At 36.0% G+C, this 24,900-nt stretch overlaps 8 protein-coding genes across 8 annotated transcripts; 5 read left to right on the top strand and 3 right to left on the bottom strand.

Annotated features, from left to right (window-relative positions):
- Positions 1-232: 232 nt before the first annotated feature.
- On the bottom strand, positions 233-4,800 carry LOC103831881 (transcription factor MYB122). Its single transcript, XM_009107816.2, has 3 exons — positions 2,917-4,800; positions 2,669-2,798; positions 233-2,311 (listed from the first exon to the last, which is right to left on the bottom strand). The coding sequence occupies exons 1-3, from the start codon at positions 3,194-3,196 to the stop codon at positions 1,594-1,596; spliced, it is 1,128 nt and encodes a 375-aa protein (XP_009106064.1). The 5' UTR covers positions 3,197-4,800; the 3' UTR covers positions 233-1,593.
- A 244-nt stretch (positions 4,801-5,044) lies between these two features.
- LOC103831880 (60S ribosomal protein L6-2) lies at positions 5,045-6,426 on the top strand. Its single transcript, XM_009107815.3, has 4 exons — positions 5,045-5,375; positions 5,567-5,673; positions 5,775-5,956; positions 6,085-6,426. The coding sequence occupies exons 1-4, from the start codon at positions 5,119-5,121 to the stop codon at positions 6,238-6,240; spliced, it is 702 nt and encodes a 233-aa protein (XP_009106063.1). The 5' UTR covers positions 5,045-5,118; the 3' UTR covers positions 6,241-6,426.
- A 44-nt stretch (positions 6,427-6,470) lies between these two features.
- Positions 6,471-8,495, bottom strand: LOC103831879. Its single transcript, XM_009107814.3, has one exon. The coding sequence runs from the start codon at positions 7,016-7,018 to the stop codon at positions 6,581-6,583; it is 438 nt and encodes a 145-aa protein (XP_009106062.1). The 5' UTR covers positions 7,019-8,495; the 3' UTR covers positions 6,471-6,580.
- A 246-nt stretch (positions 8,496-8,741) lies between these two features.
- LOC103831877 (enolase 1, chloroplastic) lies at positions 8,742-11,458 on the top strand. Its single transcript, XM_009107812.2, has 7 exons — positions 8,742-9,196; positions 9,790-10,097; positions 10,172-10,326; positions 10,412-10,729; positions 10,797-10,943; positions 11,015-11,065; positions 11,158-11,458. Exons 1-7 carry the CDS (start codon positions 8,805-8,807, stop codon positions 11,221-11,223), a joined length of 1,437 nt encoding a protein of 478 aa, XP_009106060.1. The 5' UTR covers positions 8,742-8,804; the 3' UTR covers positions 11,224-11,458.
- Positions 11,459-12,481: 1,023 nt separating this feature from the next.
- LOC103831876 (protein STRICTOSIDINE SYNTHASE-LIKE 12) lies at positions 12,482-14,280 on the top strand. Its single transcript, XM_009107811.3, has 3 exons — positions 12,482-13,027; positions 13,164-13,433; positions 13,697-14,280. Exons 1-3 carry the CDS (start codon positions 12,795-12,797, stop codon positions 14,172-14,174), a joined length of 981 nt encoding a protein of 326 aa, XP_009106059.1. The 5' UTR covers positions 12,482-12,794; the 3' UTR covers positions 14,175-14,280.
- A 240-nt stretch (positions 14,281-14,520) lies between these two features.
- LOC103831875 (protein STRICTOSIDINE SYNTHASE-LIKE 11) lies at positions 14,521-17,330 on the top strand. Its single transcript, XM_009107810.3, has 3 exons — positions 14,521-15,468; positions 16,133-16,405; positions 16,689-17,330. The coding sequence occupies exons 1-3, from the start codon at positions 15,104-15,106 to the stop codon at positions 17,164-17,166; spliced, it is 1,116 nt and encodes a 371-aa protein (XP_009106058.2). The 5' UTR covers positions 14,521-15,103; the 3' UTR covers positions 17,167-17,330.
- Positions 17,331-17,572: 242 nt separating this feature from the next.
- Positions 17,573-18,915, top strand: LOC103831873 (protein STRICTOSIDINE SYNTHASE-LIKE 12-like). Its single transcript, XM_009107809.3, has 3 exons — positions 17,573-17,914; positions 18,010-18,279; positions 18,360-18,915. Exons 1-3 carry the CDS (start codon positions 17,670-17,672, stop codon positions 18,829-18,831), a joined length of 987 nt encoding a protein of 328 aa, XP_009106057.1. The 5' UTR covers positions 17,573-17,669; the 3' UTR covers positions 18,832-18,915.
- Positions 18,916-19,922: 1,007 nt separating this feature from the next.
- On the bottom strand, positions 19,923-23,779 carry LOC103831872 (serine protease SPPA, chloroplastic). The gene is made up of 13 exons (XM_009107808.3): positions 23,320-23,779; positions 23,046-23,229; positions 22,809-22,946; positions 22,371-22,541; positions 22,183-22,286; positions 21,895-21,962; positions 21,527-21,693; positions 21,378-21,447; positions 21,030-21,184; positions 20,845-20,950; positions 20,609-20,696; positions 20,393-20,536; positions 19,923-20,301 (listed from the first exon to the last, which is right to left on the bottom strand). The coding sequence occupies exons 1-13, from the start codon at positions 23,698-23,700 to the stop codon at positions 20,068-20,070; spliced, it is 2,010 nt and encodes a 669-aa protein (XP_009106056.1). The 5' UTR covers positions 23,701-23,779; the 3' UTR covers positions 19,923-20,067.
- Between the last annotated feature and the right edge of the window lie 1,121 nt (positions 23,780-24,900).

Genomic DNA, 24,900 nt, shown 5'->3' with positions numbered 1-24,900 from the left:
AATCGAATTCTCTTGTTGTACAAAATGGACATGTTTTTATATCATAACATCACTCGGACGTATGGATCAGGTTATCATACTGTCAGACATAGATAATAGATTGAACCTAAGACAATATTGATATATAAGGTACGCGAGATCAGTGGCGAAGCCACGTTATAGGGTCTGGGTGCAAGTACACCTGCAATTATATGAAAATTCAAACTTTTGCATGTAAAAACAGTTAAGTTTGGGTAGCCACTACGGTAAAAGGGCGCATATGCACCCCCGCTTTCTTAGGTTCGATGCTTGCCAAATGCATTTTTTTATCTTTTACTTGCAATAGTACACCCAGTACTTAAAAAGTCTAAATTCGCCCCTGCACGAGTATAGGGTCTGGGTGCAAGTGCAACCGCAATTATATGAAAATCCAAACCGCAAATATATATATATGCTGCATTAATTATTTAGCTTAATTTAAAATTATTATTTTGCAACCGTTTCCGCTTAATTAAAACATGTACATGAACATAATTTATATTTAAACTTTGTCATCTTGCGATAATATAATATAATTAATATTATATTCATTGTCAATTAAATGAAAACCGGTTGAAAAATAATACATAAGTGGAACAGAAAGAATAATATATAAATTATCATGAATCTCACCTGCTTCTTGTAGCAGTTAGCTAGTTAGTCCACTCCACTATTCATAGTCCACTCACTATTCATCACAGCAATAGTAGTGAATGGAACATTATGCATACTAAACCTAAAAAGAACTAAACGATATCTCCCAGAGAGTTAAATGAACTTAACAATCTAATATCTGTAAATAATTTGTTCGTTTGTTAGTTAGTTGTTAATATATATCAGAGATTGTTTCTTCCGATTAAAACACAATACCATATACAGTAAAAAATCTATAAATTAATAATATTTTATTAATTTATGGATTTATTAATTTATATGATTATATATTTGATTTTAATATATATATATATATATTAATTTTTTGAAGTTTGACATTTTATTAGTTTTATTATTATTTGGTGTGCATAAAATATTTTTCATAAAAGTCAAATGTGGTTTTAGATATAATTTTACTAAATCTCATCAAAATATAGTAAAAGTTAAGAAAATATAAAGATAATTTTATTGTGAATATAAAACAAATAATATTATGGTTGGTATGTACTTATATAAAATAAATTATTAACTTATAATTTTAATGGAACCATATATTTACATAGGATTTTCTGTAATATTATTATCTTATTATTTAATCGATTTGTGTCATATTTGAACCGATCCAACTTCGAACCAGAAAATTTTATTAATTTATGGTGTTTATTAATTTATCGACTATTAATTTATAGAGTTTATAACATACATAACTTTTTATTGATTTGAAATTTCTTACAAAACAAACATCACAATCATTTTAGAAACTCACTCAAAATATTTTTTTTTAAACTCAGCAAAATCAAATTCTAATTGATATACTTGCATATTTTCATCATCATCATCATAAAATGTGGACTGTCAATCCCGCAGGAAACTAATATCTCAAGCATTTTTTAAACATCTGAATATTTATGTACATATACTTTATCCAAACCAGTTGTCAATCCCTTCAAAGGAGTAGTCATCAACAACATTGATGGGCGCCAGGTGGCTATCATTAAGCGACATCGTCTCAGTTTTATCCCCTTGAAGAAACATTGTAAGTTCCTTCATGAACAAAGTATTGTCTGAAGAAGATTCATCCAACATCAAGAAATCTTCATCATCATGAGAAACAATATCATTCAAAATTTTTGATGAAAATCCCGTCATATCTTCTATGTCATCAAATATATTGTCGTACACTAACTGAGCGGAGGTATCGTTAGAGAACGTAGACGAGGACAAAGATGTTGCATCGTGGATCATGTGGAGATTCGAAGAGTTTGGTGTGGAGAGAGAACTTATTGACTTCTCACATTCAGAAGCACTAGTAGTTGGAGTAGTGTGACCAGTAAATGGGCCACCACTTCCAATAATATCAGACAGAGCACTGTGGTCGAGTCTCTTACCAAATCTGTTTGCTACTCTGTTCAGGAACCGAGCTGATGATGGCCCTAAGGACTTTTTATTGTTTGACTTCTGATCATCATCCTCCTGATGACCGATGCTTTTATCCGGTAATGTCTCGGATTGGTCAAGTGATTTGTGGGTCAAGGGATCGATGCCTTTCTTTATAAGACGTTTCTTGATGTGAGTGTTCCAGTGGTTCTTGATCTCGTTGTCTGTTCTTCCTGGTAATCGACGAGCTATGGCTGACCATCTGATCATCAAAACATTATTTATTACTACATGGCATATTGGCATCACATTGTATAATGGGGGTAGTTTTTTTTAGTTTATTCTACTTTTACACCTAAATTATTCTGCTCAATTGTTTTTATTTTAAAATAATTTCTTATAACAATAATATAATGAGTTTGGTATTGGCATTGGCTTTTACAGTTTATATCTTACAAATATTTTTATTTGACAATATTAAATTATAATATGATATCATACACAAACCATATAAACAATTTTATAAATATAAGTATAGCAAATGCAAATCAATACTGAAATTATTTAGCATAGTTTAATTTCCTTAAGCAAATGGGATATTCTAAAATTAAATACTTACTTGTTGCCATGAATGGCATGGAGATTAATGATGGAATCTTCCTCCTCTTGGCTAAACTCACCACGCTTAATGTCAGGTCTAAGGTAATTGGCCCATCTCAATCTGCAGCTTTTTCCACATCTTTTGAGTCCTATAATTTTATGATTTAAAAGCATTAAATAATAATGAAACTGTATAATGCAAAGAAAAGCTGACTGAATATGCCAAATTGGGGGAATTAATAATTTAATTTTGAGAAAATAATATACCAGCTTTGTCGGGAAGGGTTCGCCAACCTCCTTCACCGTGATGTTGAACGTATGCAATGAGCTTTTGGTCTTCTTCTTGAGTCCATGCTCCTTTCTTCAACCCTTCTGCTCTGCAACACGGTGTCCGTACCATTCTTGATTTTTGATCGTTACAATAGAAGCTAGAGAAAGAAAAAGAGAGAGAGAGAGAGAGAGAAGAAAAAAGAAAAAAGAAAGATTTTGTGTTGTGGTCTGGTGATAGATCAAAGAAAGAAAGGACATGATCTTTTGATGAGAACATTAAGGCATGGATAGATACGTCTTATCGACATATTGTTCTTACTCGAGACTACGCTTTTTGTAATATACATAAAACTTGATATTTTCTTCTAAAAAACATATATTTTCGTATTTTGAGATGAAAAGTAAGAGAGAAGAGAGAAGAGAGAAGAGAGAACTTTGTTTCCTTTCACTTCGCTGCTGGCTAAGGCAAGTGAGAAATTTCAAGGAGGAGCGGTGAGCTTTTTATCTTATGCGTGCGTGGCTTCTGTGCAGACGACGGCGTCGTTTTTAATTGTTTGGAAACGTGGATTTCAACCTTTTTATAGATTATAAAATATCTCTACTCTTATTGAAAAATGTGTAGACTTTGTCAGTGCGAAAAGATTGCGGTGGAGGTTCTTGTACGTATTATTGATTTTCTAGCTAGCCAATATTATTATTTATTTTATTTTGAAAGTTTCTTTCTTATCGTTCGTAGGAGTTTCATCCTTTGCAGTTACTAATACTGAACTACAGTATCCATACTAACTTGTATGGCATATAGTTCTGGATCCAAGCTCGGAACATCACTGGACCAAAGGAAAAAAAATCCAGTATGTTGTACCATTACAAGTCCTATATAACTTCTACTTTTTTCCAATACGTAGCTTGAAAGAAATATTTCAGTATAAGATTATTGACGGATACTATTTCGCATGTGGCTGCTACAAACCCGTACCATCTTTTATTCTCCGTCCACATCAAGACGTGGTGTTTTATCTTTTCCTAATTCAATTTTAAAACCTTGTCCGAAGTCTAAATTCATTGTTTAAAACGTTAGATCTTTTTTTTTTCCAGCTAATGGATTCAACATTAGAATAGTCAGAACTACGTGGAGAGAAACGTATATTTAATTTAATGTTACGATGTTCAGTTCTGATTTACCAAAAACCGATCCAATCCAATCCAAACTAAACTTAAATTACCGGTTTGAGCACCAAACCATATGTTAAATGTAATGAACAGAGTCGGAACGTTGAACGTATAGTACTCTACTATCATAATGCCTTTAGTTGAATTTTCTCATCAGTCATCAATATCCATTAGTTATTGTAGTTAAAATTTGTCTAAAGTCATAGCTCACGACTTCGTGCCACACGAGTTGCGAGAAAAAAAAATACTTACCTCGAGATATGCAGAGCAACAAAAGCCAAAAGAGTACATGCATGTACAGTGTTATTTGTTTAGAATAAAATCAACTGTAAAAGATGGAGTGCGAGACTTTTCAACAGACAGACCGATAGTAACATTGTAGTAACAAAACAAAAAAAAAAATGTTTAAAAAACATTACACGACGAGAAAATAGTTCTGATAAGTAACTAAGAAATACGAAACTAGTTGGCGGTCTTGGTTATACAACATATTGAAAGTTCAAGGAAAGTTTTAAAGAAACCACTAACCTACAACTTGGCCCCTAAAAACACCGGACCTAGACAACATATAACCAAATCAACGATCAGGCGATGAAAACAAAAAGAGATGATATATAACTTAAATGGATCGATATAGACTAAGTAATCAATCATATAGACTTGTTGAATAAAGTTTTCATAAGGAGTCTCATTTAAATGAATGCATCATTGGAATATTCTTATTCCAATAGATGCATGATGCATGTGATGTGACTTGGCAATGTCCTAAAACCACCAAACTCTTTGTCCTCAACTGGCCGCCACCGTGAGAAGTAGGCTCGCTTACTCGGTTGACCATTGTTCTATATTTGGGCTTCCTCTTTAATGAATGGTCCACATATCAAAAGCCCAATAAAACTCTAAAGCCCATAACTGGCCCATATTAGTATAGGGTTTATAATGTCATTTTCCAATTCGTTATCACAGTCTCTCCTTCTCCCTCATTTTCGCAGCCGGGGAAAAAAAAAAGACTTGTCATCACCTTCAACGATGCCGGCGAAAGAGAGGACGGCGAAGGTCAGCCGAAACCCTGATCTGATCAGGGGAATAGGTAAATACTCGAGGTCTCAGATGTACCACAAGAGAGGTCTGTGGGCTATCAAGGCCAAAAACGGCGGCGTTTTCCCTCGCCACGACGCCAAGTCCAAGGCTGATGCTCCGGTGGAGAAGCCTCCGAAGTTCTATCCAGCTGAAGACGTTAAGAAACCTCTTGCCAACAGACGCAACCCAAAACCCACCAAGCTCAGGTACTTTATAAAAAAGTCTCTCTTGCACTTTTATTCAGACCGATGTGACTGTCTTCATTATGTTTTGTTTGATTTTGTTTAGATCAATCTCGTTTGCGAAGTTATCTTTTTGAAAAGATGTCTGATCGTAACCAGTTTAATCTCCATATGGTGCTGTAGTAATCTGATCGGTCTTATGACCTGCATTGCAGATCAAGCATCACTCCAGGGACAGTGTTGATTATTCTTGCTGGTCGGTTCAAGGGCAAGAGAGTTGTCTTCTTGAAGCAGCTTCCTTCTGGTTTACTTCTTGTGTCCGGTTTGTTCTTCTTTTGACTCTTTCTATGATCCGTTTGAATCAAGGCTCATTCACTACTTTTGTTAATGGACATGTTCCTGTTTTTGTTATTGGGCTTTCAGGACCGTTCAAGATCAATGGTGTTCCTTTGAGACGTGTTAACCAGTCTTATGTGATCGGCACGTCCACTAAGGTTGACATCTCTGGAGTTAGCCTTGATAAATTTGATGATAAGTATTTTGGAAAAGTTGCTGAGAAGAAGAACAAGAAGGGAGAAGGAGAGTTCTTCCAAGCAGAGAAAGAGGTATATCAAGTCCACTCTCGCCTTACTCTCTCAGATCCCTTTGAGTATTAAAACTCACAAGTTCTTCTCTCCTTTGTACATTAACCTACAACTACTCTTGACCACTTTATGGGTTTTTGATCCCACAGGAGAAGAAGGAGATTCCACAAGGGAAGAAAGATGACCAGAAGGCTGTGGATGCAGCTTTGATCAAAGCCATTGAAGCAGTTCCAGAGTTGAAGACTTACTTGGGCGCCAGGTTCTCGTTGAAACAAGGGATGAAACCCCATGAGCTTGTTTTCTAGATTTCAAGGCTTGTTTGTCTCCTTTAGCTTTTAACCTCTGAACGGTTGGTCTTGCTCTTGTTCTTGTTCACCGATCATAAACAAATTTTTGGCTTCTTGTTTTACATATTTATATTTTATATATCGTGTTCTTGAACGTGTTTTGTAACAATGGAGTATAAAGTGCCACAAGAAATCACATGGTGATGAACTGATGAATGAGACTAAAATTTACGAGATGGGTTTTCAAGAACTGAAACAACATTTCGCATATGATAAAATTTGCTTACATACTAGTTGAAACGCTTCTAAAAATGTTTATTACTTTTCTCTCTCAATAATACATATCTTGAATCGAAGCTCAAGCTGGAGGAGCTTCTAGACGATTATGATCACCATCTTTAGGCGTTTCTTTGCCGGTGCAGTCAGTAACTTTAGCTCCAGCCTCCACGTCTCCGGTCAAGCACCGTGTCCATTTCCTTCTCAGCCACCCTAAAGGCCCACGACTCTTTATCATCTCCAACGGATTTACTTCAGCCACTACACCACTTCTCTGCCGTCGTCGCCGTGCGCATATCCGGCCCAAGAAGCAGGAGAGAACTGCAAGAACGACAAGAACAGAGATGACTGCAAAGAAGGGTCCAATGGATCCGGACGAGTAGTGGTTTGGACCGTTTGGTGCGGCCACCAGATTAGCATTTGTCGCCGTAGGTTCAATCTCATTGCTTACTAATGGCTGTTGCGGTTGTTGAGCCGGAGGATACAACGAAGTGCTGCTACTAGTACTAGTCATTGCCATTGGTGCTTATGATGTTTTGGTTCTTGAATATCAATATTTGTCGATAGAAATAGAACAATGGGATCTTTGGTTATTTGCATATCTGCGGATGAAGATCTATATATAGCGCATGTGCACATGAACGTTAGTCTTTTGAAAAGCTTTTAGGCGACCAGTGTTTGTTAAAGAATGACATGGAAAAGTGAATAAAGTGGAGAAATCCTCATCAGCTTCATGTAAAGCTTCTCAAACTATAATACTATAACAAAATACATATCATCCATTGTTCTCTTAGAGGTGAAGCAAACGCTAACCCTTGATCTGATTTTTGACTTTAGTTTCTGCAACTGCCACGTAATGTATTTGTTTGACTAGTAAAGTGATATTAATATATTCTAGTGTTTTCTAAAGGAAAAAGAATTGGTAACCTATACATCAACTATAAATCATCAGATATGATCATACAAAGAATAGTGATGTTATTATTAACCGTATGAAAGTATATTGTCGAAATAAAAAACATCTATCAACTAACATGTATTACCTCAGCGCAAGGTTTTCACTGAAACAAGGAATGAAGCCACATGAGCTTGTTTTCTAGACTTCAACAACCTTTTTATGAGTTTTATAGAGTATCTGTCTCCTCAAGTCTTTACATTGTTTTTTTTTTTGAACTTAAGTCTTTACACTGTTAATGGTTGTTTTTTGTTCTTGTTCACCTACGAGAGAGACGTAAAACTTTTGGTTTATATATTCTACATTTTCTGTTTTCAGTAAGTTATACACAATCTTAATTTCAGTAGCAAGAAAAAACGGTGATTGATTTTTATAGTAAACGCAACTTTTGATAGAGAACGCAACCCATGAAACGATCGAATTTGTAAAGCACTTGCCAATAGTTAATTAATACTTCATTTGTTAATTGTTTTAATTTGTTTTTCTTACATTTTTTCAATATGTTATTTACTGATACATATTGTAAACTTAAGAAGTAATATAATTATGTTTATTAAAATTCTATTGGTTACTAAAAATTATGGAAAATAATTAGTTACAAAAAATATTAATAATAGCTATTTAATATTTATTTTTAATGTGCGAAAATTATAAAACTTATATCATTTTGAAACAAAGAAATTAGAAAAGTAATCGCATTGAGTTATTTTCTAGCTAAAAAAATAGATTTGGAATTTTTTTTAACACATAGATTTGGAAATAAAATTATGAAAATGGGATAGAAATGCAGTATATATTATCTAAACACAAACCGTGGAAACACCATAACTTACTCGTTAAAAAATAGATTCTTTTATATCCAATGAGATTCGATTTCAGACTATACAATTTCTTGCAGATTATATGATGTGAAGTTTATTGGAGTACAATGCAAAGCCGTTCGTTGTGGTTGTCTCAGCAAATATGTCAATCGAGTATATCGTACATGCAAAACCATCCGTCGATCCAAATGTTCCGGGAGAGCTTTTATCATGGAATACTTATATGTTTTTGTTCATCAATATCGTGTTACAGGTAGTTCATCATTATATTAATAGAATTAGAAATTGTATTATTATGGAATGTGCTATCTAAGTGTTAAAAAGAAAAATTACCTAACACACAAACCGGTTTTCTCTTAAAACCGGAATTAAATTGAGATTGAACCGGTTTTACACTTGACCTTTGACTTCTCTTAGTTTTCATCGCCTACACCAACCCTCGTAAGGACGTTTTTCAAATATATAAAACCTCCTCCACCTTCTCCTTTTCTTCCTCTCTCTAGTTTCTGCTTTCTCGCTAGGTTTCACTCATGGCTTTGACCACCAAACCTCACCAACTCCAGAGATCTTTCCTCTCTTCCAACCACCGTGTCTCCCCTCAACGCTACTCTGAATCCGCGCCGTCATGCCTGAGTTTCCGCCGCACCGGTGTGCAATGCTCGGTGGTGTCTAAGGAGTGTAGAGTGAAAGGACTGAAAGCGAGGCAGATTATCGATAGCAGAGGCAATCCTACGGTGGAGGTTGATCTGGTCACCGATGATCTTTACCGTTCGGCTGTTCCGAGTGGTGCATCTACCGGGATCTACGAGGCGCTTGAGCTTAGAGATGGAGATAAGAGTGTATACGGTGGTAAAGGTGTCTTACAGGCTATTAAGAACATCAACGAACTTGTGGCGCCGAAACTCATCGGAGTTGATGTTAGGTAAAGAATAAAGAACTTACGTTCAGACACGACTTGAGTTTGTGTTGCTGTTCTTATTTTTAGATCTACAAATCAGCTGTTTGGTTAGTCTGGGTTTTAAATGTAGTAAAGGTTATTGAGTTTGTTTATGGTTGTTGATATGGCTTGAATCTTGTTTGAGCCCATATGGTATTAGCAAGATTATTGATTAGGCAGACGTCTAAACTGATTTTTTGAACATATAGACCTTTTGTTTATGTCCAATCTGCCGACTAGGCCGAGGCCTATGTGTCGATTAGACCAATTTTTAGAACACTGAGTATTAGTGTTAGTCTGTTAGCGAAAGGGTTTTTAGATGTGGGATACTCTTAAATATAAATTGTGTTCTTATAACCTTAGTTGTACTAACATCGCTTCCGATAGTAAGATCTCTCTTTATCTGTATTACACGTATTGATGAACCACGTTAAATCTCTCTGTCGTTATTGTTTTTCTTGCATCCTTTATAACAATGGCTTTTATTTCAATTTTGCTTTGTGTTATCTGCTTATGAATCATCTTGAAATGGTGATTGGTGATAGGCAAGCCGTGTTTATTATCTTTTTTTTTTGAAGGAACCAAGCTGATGTTGATGCTCTTATGCTGGAACTGGATGGAACCCCGAACAAGGCGAAACTCGGGGCTAACGCTATACTAGGAGTATCACTAAGCGTTTGCAGGGCAGGTGCTGGAGCCAAAGGAGTGCCTCTCTACAAACACATCCAGGAACTCTCTGGAACAAAGGAGCTTGTTATGCCAGTTCCTGCTTTCAACGTCATCAATGGAGGCAGTCACGCTGGGAACAGTTTGGCTATGCAAGAGTTTATGATACTACCTGTAGGAGCAACTTCTTTCTCTGAGGCATTTCAGATGGGAAGTGAAGGTACGTCAGTGATATTTGAGTTTAAGCATTGTTTATTTATAGTAATGGACTTAATGTAATCTTGTTGATTACAGTTTACCATACGTTGAAAGGGATAATCAAAAGCAAGTATGGTCAAGATGCTTGTAATGTGGGAGATGAAGGAGGATTTGCTCCGAATGTTCAAGATAACAGGGAGGGACTAGTTCTGCTCATAGATGCTATTGAAAAAGCTGGTTACACCGGAAAGGTAAACCAAGCTCTCTCCTATTTTCAAAATCCTTTTGGTGTCAAATGTAACACACCGTTCACATAATTTTGATTAACTGTTGCAGATCAAAATAGGAATGGATGTAGCTGCGTCAGAGTTTTTCACGAAAGATGGTAGATACGATTTGAACTTCAAGAAGCAGCCCAACGATGGAGCTCATGTTTTGTCAGCTGAGAGTCTTGCTGACCTCTACAGAGAGTTCATCAAAGATTTCCCTATTGTATCTATCGAGGATCCTTTTGACCAGGATGATTGGAGCTCGTGGGCTTCGTTGCAATCCTCTGTTGATATCCAGCTCGTTGGTGATGACTTGTTGGTCACTAACCCCACGAGGATAGCTGAAGCTATCAAGAAAAAGTCTTGCAATGCTCTTTTGTTGAAGGTCAGTAATGATTCATTACCTTCTCCAATTGTATATACCTTTTTTTTCTAAAACCATGTAATCACAGGTGAACCAGATTGGGACAGTGACTGAGTCAATTCAAGCAGCACTTGACTCCAAAGCTGCAGGCTGGGGTGTGATGGTTAGTCACAGGAGTGGAGAGACAGAGGATAACTTTATCGCTGATCTTGCTGTTGGTTTGGCAAGTGGACAGGTAACATATTCTCTGAACATGTCTGTATCATGGAGTGTTTATTCTCTAATCAAACAACATATGTTATGTAGATCAAAACTGGTGCTCCTTGCCGAAGTGAACGCTTGTCAAAATACAACCAGGTAATATTAACTGACATCTAAACTTATACAATAAATCTTATAAATCTTAAGACAGCCACTTACACAATAAGTTTGGTTTGTTTCTGTTGCAGCTTCTCCGTATTGAAGAGGAACTCGGCAACGTGCGTTACGCCGGGGAAGCTTTCAGATCACCGTGAGAAGATTTGAGAAAGGCATTCATTGGCTTTTGCTTATGTAACAACCAAATGAGCCCTGCTTCGTATCATCTTTTGTAGCTTTCTCTTTAAGTTTTCTTTATGAAAAAAAAAACAAATAAAACGGAACAGCTTTTCCACTCGGAGTCTTTTGTTTGTAATGTGATTGATGCTCATGTTGACACTTTCATTTTTCGGATTCATTGGATAATCAAACGGAGCGTACCATTTGGCGTCATTCATTCCACCAAGGGAAACAAATATGCAAAAGTTTTTTACCAAACAAAACGCAAAAGTATTTTAGTTATTCTTCATTAATATTGGTTGACAAAAAAAAATTCTTCATTAATATTTAGTTATGCTTATATTATGAGAAAATCATATACAGTAAATAATATAAGAGATCCCATAAATAAGTTCGTGTTTGAAACAACTTCATGCTAGAGTCGTGTCTCTCAATCTTTGGTTATCGGGTCTCTCTATATGCCTATCTTGTTTGTGCTCTTTCTCTCGACTCTTCAAGTGTTGTATCGATCCTCGTTGTCCGCTCCTAAGTAGAACAGTTTCAAGTTCGATTATCTTTTGATTACATGTTTTTAAAACTTTTTTGCCGTATAATCAATCATAGAGTCTTACAGTTTGTGTTACATCTTGAAAACAAATTTGAACGTGAGATTTGTAACAAATTTCAGTATAAAATTTCACAAGATTTACATTGTGAAAATTTGAAGAACTGAAAATAACTAGCACAAAAAAAGAATGATATTTACCTTTTAGCAAAAAAAAAAAATTAGAGTGGTTAATATCGTTTATACCCTTAGTGAATAAATATATAAATTAGTCTTAAAATAAAAACGAATTTAACATTTTTATTAGATAAGTTATTAAAATTAATAATAATAACAATTATCCAAAATTTAAAATATATATTTTAAAATAAAAAGATAATTCATATATATATATTGTCTTGTTATCCAAAAATATTTTTTAATAAAAAAATTTAAATTAAAAAATACTCGTAACTAACTACATATTAATCAAGTAATTTTTTTAATTTTGTATAACTAAAAAAAGAATATTGAGTGATTTCAAAGATTTATTTAATAATAATGAATATAGTGTACAAAAAAAATTCAAAAAATTATAATTAATAAGAATTTCAAATGAAAATTTAATGGAAAGAATACTAATCGTATTTTCTAAAAGATTACTAAACGTAACATACACATAAACTAGTATAACTTGTGCATATTTGTTTCTTTATTTATTCTGATATTTTGCTTTTTGGTCTGATTTGATACTTTATAAATACTTCCAATTTTAGCATTTAATGTTGGATTGAATGTAATTAAATCTGTTGAATCCGCCAGAATAAGAAGTATATAATTCCCTATCTATAAATGGAAATAAATAAATCTTTTCTATTTTGTTCATCAACAAAGGAAATATATATTGGGGATACTTTCCTTTTAAAACCAATTGTCTCACTATATATACAGACACAAACAGGTTCTTGTACCAGAGTAAATTCTATATCTCGTTGATATCAAATCAAGAACAAAGCTAAGAATACAATGACTTCGTCTGTCTTCTTGATTTCTCTTCTTCTTCTTTCTCTTTCATCGGCCGTTTTCTCCGATGACGCATCTTTCCAGAAACTCCCAATACCAGGGAAGAGGTCTGGCCCTGAAGCTTTTGCCTTCGATACCATCGGAAAAGCTTTTTTCACCGGAGTCTCCGGTGGTAAAATCCTCAAGTATACAGCCGACAAGGGTTTCGAAGATTTTGCCGAGATCACCACGACTTCGTAAGTATCATTAAACTTGACCTACAAGGCTACAGCACGATCACTAAGATTACATATTTTGCCTTTCTATTATGGTTTGCAAGATAATATTCTTATATTAACGTCTTACATATTATAATTGGTTTGGTTTCTATAGGAATTCGTCATGGTGCAATGGAATAATTGGAACCGCTCTGGCCGGGAAATGTGGCCGACCTGCGGGGATAGCCTTCAACCCCAAAACAGGTGACCTTTACGTCGCTGATGCTCCATTGGGTCTTCACGTTATCCCTCCCGCCGGAGGGTTGGCCACAAAGATCGCCGATAGTGTCGATGGAAAGCCCTTCAAGTTCTTGGACGGTCTTGACGTTGATCCCACCACAGGCGTAGTCTACTTCACTTCTTTCAGCTCAAAGTTCAGCCCCAGGTAGAGCATATATATTCGATCTTCTATGCACATATTTCCTGTCGTGTGTAACTTAGACATGCACGTAACTTCATGATTATGAGCTATAACGGCACCAATATAAACTATTTTATTATTTTATCATAGTTTTATATTATTAATAATCAAAACTCTAGCAAATTTAGGGTATTCAAAAATAAATTTTAAATTGGTGTAGTTGATATATATATATATGATTTTCTTATTAAACTTGCGTACTAATATTTGTTGGTTATGCAATGCAGCGAAGTGTTGATCGCAGTTGGACTAAAAGACGCGAGCGGAAAGCTCTTCAAATACGATCCAGCGACTAAAGCAGTGACGGTGTTAATGGAAGGTATAAGTGGTGGAGCTGGTTGCGCCGTGAGCTCAGATGGTTCGTTCGTGCTGGTTACGGAGTTCATAAAGAGTAACATCAAGAGATACTGGATCACAGGACCCAAAGCTGGATCGACGGAAGATGTCACAAGTTCTGTCTCGAACCCTGACAACATTAAGAGGATCGGTGCTACTGGAAACTTTTGGGTTGCTTCGGTCAAGAACAAGGTGGTCGTGCCAACGGATCCTTCGGCTGTGAAAATCGATTATAATGGAAAAGTTCTTCAGACCATTTCTCTCAAGAATGAGTTTGGGGACACTTTGCTTAGTGAAGCCAATGAGTTAGACGGCAAACTTTATATTGGGACACTTACTGGACCTTTTGCTGGAATCATGAAACTTTAATTTGGTATTACAAAATTATGATTGTTAATGAGATCATGTTGAAAAAGTTTTTTCAATTATTCAGTCTATAATAAAGTTATATATATCAACTCACAATTGATTTCAAGCTTCTTTGTCATTTTATACACGTTCTTATAAATTCCGTTTCTTCTTATTTCCTGGTTATATTCAGTGAGGACGAAGTTTTCCTTAATAAGTTTTTTTAAGAAAACTGGTTGGACGTCATATGTTTTAGATTAATTTCATGAAATTTTGAAGGTTTCTGACCAATGTTGTTTCCCTCTTTATTACATATATAAGTACATACAAAATCATGCATCTTTTGCTAGTAGTGACAAACGTATATCGTAAACCGGGTTTTTTTGGTAATCAAAATGTTAGAAGTGTTTGTGACAGTTTCAAATAAATTTAAGATTTTTTTACTAATGAGACTAGAAGAATAGGTTAACAATAAAAACAAAATGATGTTCGATTCTAGCAAAACGGATGCTAGAAAAGTTGATTTATGACAAGTCACGAGAATGTTGTTCATACGGTTAGAACTGCATGCAGAGTACGTGGCGTGGAAGACGATAAGGTTCAGCCAATAGTTTCTTCTGTCCCCTCCTCTATCTCTTCCCTCAAAACTGACATTTATGTTTTAAGTAAAACCAGCAGGGCACACCGAGACAAAGATATCACACGATCCTATGACAAATAGTTAAAAGTACATAAAACTTTGACAAATACTATGAATGGTATAAAATATCAGAATCACAGTTCAGTATACCACATCCATCACCTATATTAACTTTTCAACCAATTGTCTCTAAGATACACATATATTTCAGCAATCTACTTCTAATCAATGTTGAAATTATAACACAATCTAGGCATATTTTTTCTCCTTATATAAAATAATTGCTAATTTTAGTCTGATCTGCTGCTCTATGAATATTAATCTCTATAAATACTTGAAATCAAAAGAAGAAAGTTCAATAAAAGGAAATAAAAATACCAAAAATCAAAGCTATAAAAATACAGACCACAAGCCACAATCTAGCAACAAAACAAAACCAACAAAAGTTATGACGTTATCTATCTTCTTGATTTCTCTTCTCTCTCTTTCGCCGGTTGTATTCTCCGATGACGCATCTTTCCAAAAACTTCCGGTGCCGGGAAATAGGTCAGGCACTGAAGCTTTCGCCATTGATTCCACCGGAAAAGGTTTCTATACCGGAGTATCCGGTGGTAAAATCCTCAGCTATACTCCAGGGAAAGGTTATATCGAGTTTGCCTATATGACGAAATCCTCGTAGGTTTTTATTCTTTTGATCTCCAAAATCACACAGACACACAACTTTGATTAGAATTATGCTTTTAAGTTCATTAGCCACAACTCTAAAACATGTTTTGATTTTTATTTTTATTTTTGCTAAAATGTGGTACAAAACATGTTTTCATTGATACATGATAAGATTGTTCTGATCAGAAAATCCTTATGAAAGTTATAATTTCGTTCATACCAAAAAGAAGAAGTTAATACTTTCGTCTCACATGCATAAAGCGAATGAAGTGGTTATATTTAAAACGAGATAGTTAACATTGACGATACTTCGTTGTCGAAATATATCATGTTATGGTTTTTGTCAATTAGAAATGATTGTAAGCTACTTGTTTCATCACAATGGTCGGCAACTAGACCAATCTACTTTTTGTTCATCAATTGAAAGCCCTTTATTGCCTCTTATGGTCCAGGTCCCTTCATCAAAAATGTTTTGTCAAATAGAAATATTTTTGTAAACTATTCGTTAAATAATAGTTTCATTCTTTAACGCTGGAAAAAAACCAATGAAAGAAAGTGCTAACCCTTTTTAGATTAACCTTATAAGTATTTGTTTGTGATGTTTTATTTACAACTGGATCTTCTGCCAAATTACTAGTCTTGTTTACATTCTATCTTGTTTTATTTATTCTAGGAAGTCGCAATGGTGCGATGGAGCCCTTGGAACTGCTAATGCCGGAAAATGCGGCCGGCCTGCGGGATTAGCATTCAACGACATTACAAGAGAGCTCTACGTGGCCGATGCTGTATTGGGTCTTCACGTCGTCCATGCTGTCTTCGGCAGTATGGCCAAGAAGATAGCCGACAGTGTTGACGGCAAACCGTTCGTGTTTCTCGATGGTCTCGACGTTGATAACACTACCGGCGTCGTCTATTTCACTTCCTTCAGCTCAAAATTTAGCGCTGGGTAAACTTCCATTCTCCTTCTCTATTTAAAAATACATGCATACAATTTAAAAACAAAATAAGTATATCACTTCATTTTAAAATAACCGTAACAGAAATTATGTCAAGTATAAAGACAAAACATATCGTTTATCAAATTACATTTGTAAGATTATACGTTAACAGATCGATGCTATACATTTTGTTTGAATAATATATATTCATTTATTTTAGTATATTATCCATTCGAAATCTATTTATCACTGATCTATATTTTCAATTACTATGGTTATGCATATATATAGCGATGTGTTGAAAGCAGTGGCATCAAAAGACGCTACTGGAAAACTCTTCAAATACGATCCAGCAAAAAAGGTTGTGACTGTATTGCTAGAAGGTCTAAGCGGCTCAGCTGGTTGTGCCGTCAGCTCAGATGGTTCGTTCGTGCTGGTTGGTCAGTTCACCAAGAGTAACATCAAGAGGTATTGGATCAAGGGACCTAAAGCTGGTTCTTCTGAAGACTTCACCAATGCTGTCTCGAACCCTGACAATATCAAGAGAATCGGTTCTACTGGAAATTTTTGGGTTGCTTCCGTTGTGAGCACAGCCACAGGAATAACAAATCCGTCGGCAGTTAAAGTTAATTCTGATGGCAAAGTGCTTCAGACAATTTCGCTTAAGGATGAGTTTGGGGATACTCTGGTCAGTGAGGTTAATGAGTCCCAAGGAAAGCTTTATATTGGAACTTTATTTGGTCCTTTTTCCGGAATCCTTAAGCTTTAAAGTGATTATATGTATAATATTAAGAGAATAAGGCATTAAGAAGTTTAGTGATTGTTTCAGAATAATAAACCTTTTTAGACATGTAAAATTATTGTTTCTAAATAAACCGGATATGTAATGTTGATCTTGTTCAAATAGTCAAATATATATGATTTTTGTTTAAAGATAGGTTACACATAATAGTACGTGATTTAGGAAAAAATTAAAGTAATGAAAAATGAAAATTCCAGTATTTATATTCGGATTAGCTGGAAAGTTGGCCATGTTCACGTGAAAAAGAGTCAGAAAAAGACAAAACAAATTGTTAAGTTTAAAACAATGGAAACTGTAGAGAAAAGACAAAAGTCTTGTGACATATCTCAAGAAGAGCATCTAAGCTAATCATGAACCGGTTAATAACCATTTACCAATCGGTTACGATCCAACTAAGCCAAAGACTTTGTGCGTGTATGCATACAAAAACGATATTGCTTTGTTTCATTGTGATCCATTGATGAGTCAGAATGTTGGAAACACAGAGAGTCTTCATCCTTTGTTTTTTGCTCATTCTCTTCACATCTCATTCTTTTGTCTCCGCTCTTCAAACCTTCCAGAAGATTCCTCTGCCACCAAGAGCCTCTGGTCCAGAAGCTTTTGCTTTCGATTCTCACGGTGGAGGACCTTATACTGGAGTCTCCGGCGGCAAGATCCTAAAATACCAAGGACCAAAACTTGGCTTTACAGAGTTCGCTTATATTACATCAATCGCGTATGTTTTAATTCGATATACCTATACATATATACATTAGTACATAAGTACATTACACATATCTTTTTGTAACAACTCCAATGTTTATTTCATAGGAACAAGTCACTGTGTGATAAAGCAGTAGGGACTTTTCTTGGTAACATATGTGGTAGACCAGTCGGTTTAGCTTTCAATGAGATAACCGGAGATTTGTACATAGCCGATGCATTCTTGGGTTTGTACCTGGTTTCACGCCGCGGAGGCCAAGCCAAGCGCCTAGCCGATAGCGCAGGTGGTTCACCTTTTAAATTCCTTGACGGTTTAGATGTAGATCCAGTCACCGGTTCGGTTTACTTCACATCTTTCAGCACAAGATTTGGCCCCAGGTTACTTATAATCCGATTTCGTAACGGTTCGGTTTAGCTAAACCGAACAAACGTAACTTTTTTTCTTTTTGTTATTACAGTCAACTTGTCTTGGCGGTTGCTGTTAACGATGCAACGGGGAGGTTCTTTAGGTACGATCCAAAGACTAAAAGCGTAACCGTTTTGTTAAGCGGTCTAAGTGGCTCCGCCGGATGCGCCGTGAGCTCCGACGGAGAGTTTGTTCTGGTGGGAGAGTTCTTGAGGAATAGAATCTTAAGGTATTGGATCAAGGGTCCAAAAGCCAACACGTGGGAGATTTTCGTACCTTCGATCCCTGGTCCTGACAACATAAGGAAAACAGACGGTGGAGATTTCTGGATCGCTTCCAACTCCGTGAAGCTTATAGTAGTCCCTACCGAGCCGTCAGCGGTGAAAGTCAACGCCGGCGGTGAGATTATACGGCGTATGTCTCTAGGAGAATATTATGGAGATACGTTAGTTAGTGAAGTGAATGAATATAAAAGTGTTGTTTATGTCGGAACACTCACGACCAACTTTGTTGGTAACATGTAATATTGTAAGTTTGTAACAAAAGATGTCAGAAATAATAATGCTTCCAAGTTCCATCTCAAAATGATATATATTTTACATAAAAAGTAAAATTGTTTCAGAAAAAAAAAATATATATAGATATATATATATATATATGTATCTTATACTTGTATTTTATTAGACAGTAATGGTAAATTGTAAATTTTCAAGAAATTAATTATGTTTATTAAATTTGATTGGCTAAAATTATGAAATTAGTTAATCACAAAAAACAATGCAAGTATAATCAAAATTTATTATCAGAACTCCAGAGAAATACATCATTTTTAAACGAAAGGAATATATTATAAAGTTTTTTTATACTTTTAATTCATCAAAAAGTTTACGGATTTTTTTATAGAGAAGAACAAGATAAACTATCGATGAGCTTGCCCGAACGATATAACCAATTCTTCATAATGTATTCCTTCACTTTCTTCTCCTCGTCTTCGAATACATTGCACAATGCCTGGACGTAGTAAGGTGGGAACGTACCGTGGAGTTCCAAGAAGTACAAGATGTCTCGTGCAGCGTCTCTGCAGTAATCGTCTCCTATGATATCTACGACATCTAGATGATATTTTGTTTCCTTTGAAAGAGGAAGAGTGATATATTCATCAGTGTTTCTCTTAATGCAAGTTTCCAGGGGACTCTTCTTGATCACCAAGGTGGTCCTTGTTATGCAAGATAAGCTGTTGAGGAGCTTCTCCGAATGATCTAACCATTTTGTGGTAACGTAATCTTTCACTTTCTTTTCATCGTTTTCGAATACATTGCACATTGCCTTGAGGTAGTAACGTGGGAACCTTCCGTGCAGTTTCAAGAAGAACATGACGGTTCGTGTCTCGTCTTTGCATAACTCGTCTTCAAGCTTGAGATTAGATGTTGTGGGTTTGTCTGAAGGAGAAGGAGTGAGCGCTGGGGCGATGATTCTTCTTAGGCAATCTTCCACAGGGCTCTCCTTGGCTAAGGAGATAGCAGAAATGGAGAGGGCGACTGCGAGGAAGAAAACGGTGGTCATTGAGGTCTTCATTATTTGCTTGGTGTTATTAGAGAGACACTGCAGGTACATATTTATATGTTTGAAACTTCTTTCACATTAACTTCATGTATAATCGGTTTTAACTTGATATCAGTTTAATTTCATTGATGAAGTCTTTATTATTAAGTATGGCTTTGAAGACGTTTCTTTGTAACGGATCAAGTGAAGGTTTGGAATCATCGGAGAGAGCTGAGGTAATCTTTAAGAAGATCAATGATAGGACTTGCTAAAGAATCTCGGCCAAGTTGCTGAAACATGATCCCATCCATTCGAGCTTGTACACCCTCGCTGACTGTTAACTCATCGAGTAGTCCTTTCAATGTTCTGTCTACTCCAATCACCGAGCTTCCTATACCGCTTAAGATATCTGGTAGTGATGTAGAAGGCCGAGAAACCTCGACAAGAGTTACCTGTATTTACCACAAGAATAACCAAAGTATCTAATTGTAAGCTATACAAAGATGAGTTCAGTTAAGCAAAAGAGATCTTTAATGGGCCAACCTTCTTGTCAAGAGGAATATTAGCTTTCTGCTTAGCGATGGCTATAGCTCGGGAGAGTCCGCCGAGAGCATCAACTAGACCACGAGAGTGAGCATCCTTACCGGTCCAGACTCTACCTTGTGCTACTTCTTCCATCTTGTCAACCTAAGAAAGTGACAGAACAAAATATTAGTCTTGAAAAGGCATTGGAGAACAGCAATACAGGAAAGGACATACAGGCATCGATCTTGACAAAGCTGCTTTATTCCGGAAAAGCTGATATGCATGCTGTGCCGACTTCCCAAATAGTTCAGCTTCCTCTGGCCTGAAAACATAATTGTGAATTAAAGAACTTACAGGTTCTTACAGAGCAGTCCCGAGGATCAAATATGACAACAGAAACCAAATTGGCATCAACTGGTTGAAAAAAAGAAGTCTTATACAGGTGTGATAAATGGAGTGCGGTGACTTACTTAAAAGGTCTTTCCTCAGCCCCGAGAAGCTCAGCATATTTGCCTCTAGATATAGTTTCCTTGTTGAAGCCAATCTTTTCATATAGTTTGGCCAAGGTAAATCTTGCTGCAACAACAAGAACAGACAAAAGCAATCAACTAATGGGGAGGGTGAAAGAGAGATAGTTGTACAAAGGTGAGATCACCTGTGACAACTCCAATTGAGCCAGTTAATGTCAAATTTTCAGCAACAATGGTATTGGCAGCCATTGCCATGTAGTAGCCCCCGCTTGCTGCGACATCTGACATTGATGCAACCACTGGTTTTGCTTCAGCCAATAGTTTGATCTCTCTCCACATTCTGTATACAAATACATTAGTATTTTGATACAACCAAAAGGTACAGCAAAACCATCCAAACTTCCATAAATAAATAAATGATTCTGACTTCATCATATTAAAAGGTGAAGTGAAACCATCAATGACATGTTAAATCATACGAGCATATCGAAGGTACAATTACACAGCACTAAGGATTAACTAAAACTACTTACAAATCAGAAGCGAGTGCATCGCCTCCTGGGCTGTCAATTCGGATGACCGCAGCCTTATATTTTTTGTTCTCTTCAAAAGAAATAGAAAGTTTTGGGCTGCTGTTGAAGAATACAGGTATACTTTGTAGATGCAAAATTAACAGACCTACCTCTTACACTGCGGATCTTCTCAATTAGTTGTTCTGCTACAATAGATGAACCAGGAGTGCTCAGCGGACCCTTAACCCGAGAGATACTTCCCCCTGCTCTAATAATAGCTATTTGGTCTCTACCACCGCTTAGACCAATAGTCGACTTCTTAACACCTGAGTATTTCCTACATAAAGTATTTCAGTTGAGAATGTTCAGTTCTTATTACACTCTGTAACTATAAATCAAGATTATGCAATAATGCAGGAACCAATTAGGGGATAGTAGCCATTATGTATACAACACCAAATAGTATAAGGTTTGAGCCAATTGAACATGCAAAGACAATAGCTCTAGATTCAGTAAGACTCAATTTAGAGATAGTTACTTGTAATCAACAGTAGGAAGCTTTTTGTCCTTTTCAACTCCAAGCCTCTCTTTCAGCATTGATATAACCTGCAGGGGGCATTCAAATTGACTCAAAAAGATCAGAAACGGTATGGGGCCGTTATCTAAATCTCTTTTAAAGAGTTTTTTCAGGGAAACTTTATAACTATGTTTCAATAATTTTGAGAGGATACTAAAACATTAAAAAAGTTCCTAATAAAAGACGAAATAACAAGCATCATCACTTCTAGCTTCCCCATTTACAATATGAGGATAGACATGGTATTACCTCATCATCATATCGAATATCCTTTATCAGTCCCTCTTCCTTTAGCTTTTCAATTTCGTAAACTCCTTGATTGATGAAACTTTCAACATCTTCTCGCTTTTTCCCTGCATGGTTCTAAGCAGAAGCCACTCAAGGAGAGAACTAAACGGTCAAAACCCATAACAAGATTGTGAAAAAAGGTCTCGAACCTGTTGAATCAGAAACACCATCCAGCCAATTTGCATAGATGTTATCAAGTAGCACGCTCAGCATCTCGTAATTCTCCTCGGATATACTCTTGCGAGCAAGCTGATCTCCTGCACTTTTGTACTTTCCAATTCTTTGAACCTGAGGTTCAATCCCCACTTTCTCGAAGACACCTACACTTTTGAAAAAAAATAAACTAGTTAAACGATAAATGTGAATATGTAAGTCTTTGTATCTTTCATAGTCAGCTTTAGGACCTCCAAAAACAAAACAGAAGAGGGCGAGTAAAGGTTCAGTTTGGAAAAAGCTGTCTCAATGAAGGAAGGATGGTGCGCAGATTGTATATAAGACAGCATAAAATTCTCTATGATATAGAACATACAATTTCTAATTACTATTTTAAATGCGAGAAACAGAGCCAAAGAAGAAACAATCATTACCTCCAAGAAAAGAAGCTTGAACAGTCAAACCATAAAGAAAGGAATAGGCACTAGGCGGAGCATAGAGCTCGCTGCATGAACAGCCAAGATAGTACTCCTTAAGTCCACATATGTTGATATACCCAACAATGAATTTCCCTGAAAAAAAAAAATGTTTGATCAGCTCTTAGAAAAATGGACTTGCAGTAGGAAAGATATGAGCTTTGATATTTAGTAGAGAATTCAGGAGCTAGCTACCTGATTTCTTAAAATCCAAAATATGCCTTCGAATTTCTTCAACCTTTCCCCATCCACAACTCAAAGGCTCAATGTGAAGGTAGACGCCAGCTATACGAGGATCATATGCAGCTTTCACTAAATTTTCAGAGATTTGGGGCAAGGAAAGGCCTGAAGTGAAACGGCTCTTCAGCTGATCAGAGATCTGAAACATAACATAGAGAGTAAACAAAACTCAATTTAGCTGTAGACACAAAATAATACAACAACAAACATTGTACTATATGTAGATCACCTGGCCACGCAGAGTCATAGTCAAGACGCTTCCTTTGCGAACACGCTGCCAAGGATAAGCAAAGAGCATCCGGAACTTGACTACAATGCTCTCCCACGCGTTTCTATCCTCATACACCATCTCTCCTGTAGGATACTCCTCATCTCTTACCACTCCATCCCGTGGCTCATCTTTCTCCAACTCAGCAGGTGAATCGTCAAAGGCACGAGCCGAGAATCTCCGAGAACGAAGACGAGGAACGATGTGGGGTGAATGCGAATCCGAAGAGGTGAATTTGGAGTTCACCGGGAGAGGTCTTCTGTATAGAGCCGTCGCCGAGACTAGTGACCTACTACTGCTGAAGACTACTTGAGGCGCGTGAACAAGTAGAAGCTTCGCCATTTTCGCGATTTTTCCAGTGGAAGAGGAAAAGAGAGAGAGAGAACGAAGGACAATTGAAGAAGGTTTAGTTTCTTCCACGTCGTCCCTTGCTTCACCATGTGATGGTCAAAGTGGTTACGTGGAGTAACGGCTCACAATGATTCGCTAATCCACTTCCGGTTTATCCCGGTTCATTCAATCAAAGCTGAAGTAAAAACAGAATTTCAGTTTCCAGTCAAATGGTTGATAACCAAGTGAATAAAAAACCCGTTTTAAATTCAATTTTCAAATTGCTGGTTTACTGTTTGATTATTATACTTTCAAAATTTCCATCATTTTTCTTAATTCAATTTTCAAATCTGTCTTCGTTAAGAAAATCATCAACTTCATCCCTAGTATTAGTATCATCAACATGGACAACTATAATGATGGTACTCGTATCGATGGAACTTTGATGGTATGTTACGCACCTTCTTGTTATGGCTTTGATTCAGTCATTTCTTAGTTAGGTATATGAGATGTTTACTATATTGTTTTTTGTTGCAGAACCACGGTTGACAGATTATGATACACTTCTTGATAATATATATGGCCTAAAATATGGAAAATCAGTTCAAATTCCAATATATGACTTTAAGTCAAGTTCACAAATTGGTCACAAATATTAATAGATGAGAATTATACTTGATAAGAGCAACTGATCCCACGATGACAGATAGTTCATCCGAGATCAGTCGCCTCAAAAAGTGTTGTTTGTCAATGGCGTAGTATGCAACAAAAACACTAATGAAAACGAGCATAGACACATAGTATACCGGTACTGAGAATAAAAATTTGATACATAGGATTCAAAACCGGATTTCAAAATTCAATATTTACATACAGAAGATGATCTATATTCCAAAGGATATGTGCCAATCTATTATGTGATAATTATCTAAGATCTCATCATTATCCTAATACATCTAGAACTGAGAATACGATTTTGATACATAGCATTCAATACATGATTTCAATATTTGAATAAATAAGATGAACTATATTTCAATGTGTATGTGTCAATCTATAACGTGATAATTATCTAAGATCTCATTATCATCCTAATACATCAAGAATTGAGAACAATATTTTGATACATAGCATTCAAAATCGGATTTTCAAAATTCAATGTTTACATAAAGAAGATGAACTATATTCCAAAGGATATGTGTCAATTTATAA

This window comes from Brassica rapa, chromosome A07 (assembly GCF_000309985.2).
Source record: "Brassica rapa cultivar Chiifu-401-42 chromosome A07, CAAS_Brap_v3.01, whole genome shotgun sequence".
In the NCBI taxonomy this organism is placed as follows: Eukaryota; Viridiplantae; Streptophyta; class Magnoliopsida; order Brassicales; family Brassicaceae; genus Brassica; species Brassica rapa.
Note: the sequence above shows the minus strand (reverse complement) of the source record. Positions and strands in the feature narration are given on the sequence as shown.